The 4,824-nt window shown below is 43.3% G+C and overlaps 1 protein-coding gene across 1 annotated transcript; it reads left to right on the top strand.

The window, feature by feature from the left end:
• Positions 1–3,969: 3,969 nt before the first annotated feature.
• H2AL3 (H2A.L variant histone 3) lies at positions 3,970–4,386 on the top strand. The gene has a single exon (XM_067722745.1). The coding sequence runs from the start codon at positions 3,970–3,972 to the stop codon at positions 4,384–4,386; it is 417 nt and encodes a 138-aa protein (XP_067578846.1).
• Positions 4,387–4,824: the final 438 nt, after the last annotated feature.

The following is a 4,824-nucleotide window of genomic DNA, read 5'->3' as shown; positions in this document are numbered from 1 at the left end:
GTTGAGGATGCACAGCACGTGTTGTGTGGCGCAGGGTGGAGCCAGCCTAGGCTCAGGCCATCAGGAAGTACATAGTGGGAGAGAAGAATGAAGCCTAGGCAAGGACTAAGCAGGAGATCCATGAAAAGAGGACTCATTTAGGTTAAGGGAAGACTTGACAGAAAGTGTATCAGTGGGTGGTTATGCTAGCCCAAGGGAGGACGTGGCAAGTGCTTCATAGTTGGAGAGTGCAGTCAGCCTAGGAGAGGAAATGGCAGGAGCTGCATGGGTAAAGGAAGCATCCATTCAAGGAGGACTCAGCAGGAGTTGCGTAAGGATTGGAATTTCCCCCTAGAGGGTAAACTGACAGATAAACTGACAATCTATGCAGCCAAAGAGGTTGCATCTAGCCTGAGGGAGAAGTAAAGGAGGGGCATCAGTGCAGAAAGCAGCCATTGTAAGGGAGGACCCAGCAGAAAGTGCATGAGTGTTGGTTTCAGCTAGCCTAGAGGAAGATTCAGAAGGAGATGCAAAGGTGGAGGTTTCAGCCAGTCTAGAGGAGGAATAGGCTGGAAGTGCATGAATGGAGGCAGTATTCTGTTTAGGGGAAGACTGACCAGGAGGTACATGGATGGAGGGTGTAGTCAACCTTGGGCCATACTTGTTAGGTGATGCGTGGGTGGAGGTTACAGCCAGCCCAGGGTAGGACTCAGCAGGAGAAGTATGGGAGAGTGAGCATTCACTTAGGAGACAACTCAGCTGGAGGTGTGTGGCTGGAAGGTGCAGCTAGGGGAGGGCTCGGTTCTAAGTTCATCATGGTGGGACAGCCAGTCTAAGGAGGATCCAGCAGGTACCCCACGAGTTAAGAGAGCAACTAGGTGTGAAGAGGCTAAGTGCAGAGGATGGGGATGCTTCAGCCTAGAGCAGGACATTGAAGGAAGTGGAAGGTGGAGTGTGCATCTGTCCTAGGTGAAGATATGGCAAGAAGTGCAGGTGTGGAAGGTGCAGCCAGCCTAAGGGAGGGCACGGCAAGAGGTGCATGAGAGTACAGTCCATCAGCCTAGGGAGGAATCTACCAGGAGGGCCAAGAGTGGAAGGAGTATCCCACCTAAGGCAGAATTGAGCAGGAAGTACATGGATAGAGGGGAAGCCGGCCTTGAGGAGTCACCAGTAGGCACCCAGGTAAACACAAATGGTTGTATCAAGGCTATCTTTTGATAAAAGGGACAATACAGTATTTGATAAACTCAGTATTTAAATAAACACAAATCCTTAACACTTACAGTATTGTAGGGTATTTGTTTATCTTAAGAGGTAAGTGAGCCTGTAAATTAGAAACAGAATGTGTAATGTCATTTTGGTGCGATATAGAATCTCTTTTTGAACATATTACCATAAAAGATGAAGAGCGAACTTTTTAACAACGTCTTATTAAGAGCAGAACAATGCTACAAGGACTTTACTATTTTCAGAGAGGACATTAAATTTTAGGTTTGTATCACTGTAGTATTTCATTCTAAAGGAACCACAAACTCTCTTTTATAATTTTATGAATGAACCCATCAAACCTGAGCCAGATTTGGCAAACTTTTAACACAGATTTGTGTTCCTTTTCATATTGTCTTGAACTTTCTGCAAGCTGCAAAACCTTATTACTGTGGAAATAAAAGGTGGCTTGAATGATGGTTCAATTTGGTTAAAAATGAATTTATATCTTCATAATGTTAAATAGTAACGAAAAGTAATGCTGCTTTATTTGATCAGTAAACCTGTGTAAGTTAAGGAAAAACATTCCCAAGTACAAAAAAAGTGTGTTTGTGTTATACTTGACACTGGTAAATGAGAGAGAACATATTCCTTTACATTAAACACTAAAGATGAAACTAATCCTTTTCACCAAATATTTAAATTATATGAATTTAAATTCTTAAAATGAATCTGAGTTGTTTTATGGAAGAATCTTTTTATACTCCATTTTTATAATGGAGTATATTTAAAGGGTCAGAAATTCAGTTTCCTTATTTTCAGGAAATTTTAGGAATACTCAATTTATGTAAGCAATTGTTTATCTAGATATGCCAGTCAGAACAGAGGCGCCTTTAATTTCCGATAATTTATAATCTACTATATTAATACTGTGTAGGAAAACTTTACGTACACAATCAGAGGTGAAGGCATTTCTGAATTACAGGCACATAGACATACAAGCATGGAGAAGTAGAGCTTATAGCTTCAATTCTACAATTTCAGGAACAGGTCAAGTATAAACACAGAAACAGTGAACCTCCCTGGTACAGATATCAAATAGCTCTTCTCCTCCCAGAGGGTATGAAATTCTTCATTGATGTGAGCTCAAAAATAGACAAAAAGACTGATGAACCAGATTCTGTGTTGTCTCTCACCCCATGGGAACTAGATCTGTACAAACCAGCAATCTAGAGAGATCTTCAAATGGCAAATCATAAATACAAATTCTCACCACATGACCAAGCAATTGCACTTTTAGGTTATGTGTACAAGAAAATTGAAGCCATATGTTAACACAAAAACTTGTACATAAATGTTTATAGCGGCATTATTTTTAATAGCCCAAAAGTAGAAAAAACCAAAATGTCTATGAACTGATGAAGAGATAAAGAAAATGTGATATATACATAAAATGGACTGTTTTTCAGCCTTAAAAATGAATTGAAGTACTGATACATGCTATAATGTGGATGAACCTTGAAAACATGCTAAGTGAAAGAAACCAGATACAAGATGCCCCTTATTGTATGAGTCCATTTATGTAAAATATCTAGAATAGGTAAACCCATGGAGACAGAAAGTAGATTGTCGGAGGCTGGTGGGGAGAGAGGAATAAGGCCTTACAGCTTAAAGGGTATGGAGTTTCTTTTGGGCGTGCTGAAACTATTCTGGAATTTGAGCTGATACTCTCACAACATTGTGAATATATTTTTTAAAAAACGCTGAATTATACACTTACAATGGCTGAAATGGTGAATTTTGTTTATGTGGACTTTACCTTAATAAAAAAAGAAAAAGAAAACTGAAAACCCAATTACCAACCATGGCTATCAATAGCAGGAAATAGCTTATTGGCTGTAAATGAGCCAAAAACACAACAGAAACATTAAATCAGTAGAGAAGAAAACAAAAAATTATAAAAAGAGTCAACGATGTGTTACTGATGCATTGAATTCACATTGGAGAGCCAGGAAAAGACATGCCTGGGCCTTAAATGTTCATGTGGGTTACTTCTCTGTCATTGTAGTTACCTGGCTCTGATAGGTGAAATAATTGGACATATGGGTGTGTCTTCCAGAACACTTAAAGGTAATTATCAAGCAAGTATAAAATCATACCACTTACCCAGATAGGAACACATATTAAAACATTTTATTTATCACGTAAGGAACTTGGCAGATATTATAACTAGTTGACAAGAGAAACCAAAGAACAGAAACAGGAATATTGACCAGGAATAGTAAGATGAATATGTAAACAGGGGCAAAATTGGTTTGATTATCGTATGAAGGGGACAATTGAGCCTCCACTGGAGGTTGTGGGTATCTATCAGCGACCTACAACTTACAAAAGGATGTAAAAGGGCTCAAAGATAGTGTGAGGCTAGAATCAAATAACAGGGAGTTGTGTCTTATAGACAAGGAGCAGTTTTCCATTGAAACACATTTTTAGGTAGAATGCTGAAGTCTAGTACTGATACAAAGTTAAGAGTTCCCTGAAAAAGAGAGTCCTTTCAGCAGAGAGACCAGATTCCTATCACAGACATTTCTAGGCCAGTCCTGATCAGGGCCCAGTGGACACCGATGACTCACAAAGTCTGAGCTGTCACAAAGGTAGCACCCTGACCAATAAAAGGCTGGAGTGCAGGGATACGGCAGGCAGAAAGACACACTGGCCTCTCGAGAGACCCAGGCCAGCAGGACAATCAAGGTGAACTGATCAGGGCAGAACCCAGCCAACATCATGTCACAGAAAAGAAGCTTCTGGTTCTATCATTGTCAAAAGAAACGCTACCTCTTCCACTCCAGAAGAGCCGAGCTGCAGTTCCCCGTGAGCCGCATGAAGCTCCTCCTGCAAGAGGCTTGCTACGCCCAGTGCCTGAGCTCGTCCACTGCTGTGTTCCAGACCAGCAACCTCGAGTATGTGACGGTCAACACCGTGGAGCAGGGAGGCCCTCAACAACCACAATATGCGCATCACCCCGAGCACGTGCAGAGGGCACTGGACAACAACAAGCGCCTCAGCTGCCTCTTCGAGCCCAGCACCTTCTGTCCACTGCTGAGCTGCCCCTGCCCAAGGAGAAGTAGTGATGCCCTGGCCCCAGAGCCCGGCCGGACCTCATCAGCAGCCTCTTCTCGCCCCCAAACTGCCCACGGATGAGGGAGGCCTTCTGCCCTCAGCACTGCTATTAAAGTGTTTCAACGCATGGCTGTGCTTCTGACTCCTGTCGTTTTTGTCATTTGTAGGTGAGGTGTCTGTGGGACATCCAGGAGGGGCCGTCTCATGGGGGGGGGTTGGAGGGGTGGAGGGTGTGGTCAGGGTGGGATGCTGCTCCCCTGATTTCGGGGAGCGTATTCCCATGGTGATAGTATGGGGTCCTGAGGTGAGTAGCTGGCCGAGGTTGTGGGGATAGAGGACTTAGTCCCTCACTGGCTGTGAGAGAGTCCAGGCCTGGGAGGCTGGGAGGTTGGCGGGGGCTCCCCAGCATGTCGAATTCCCAGAATCATGGTGGTAATGGGGGAGGGGCTGAAAACCATGATGGGAGAACCGAAGGCTTTAATCATGATGGGGAACATCTAAAAGTGGGAGGTGATGGCA

Source organism: Pseudorca crassidens, chromosome X (genome assembly GCF_039906515.1).
Source record: "Pseudorca crassidens isolate mPseCra1 chromosome X, mPseCra1.hap1, whole genome shotgun sequence".
In the NCBI taxonomy this organism is placed as follows: Eukaryota; Metazoa; Chordata; class Mammalia; order Artiodactyla; family Delphinidae; genus Pseudorca; species Pseudorca crassidens.
The sequence above is the reverse complement of the archived record's forward strand: the minus strand, read 5'-3'. Positions and strand labels throughout refer to the sequence as shown.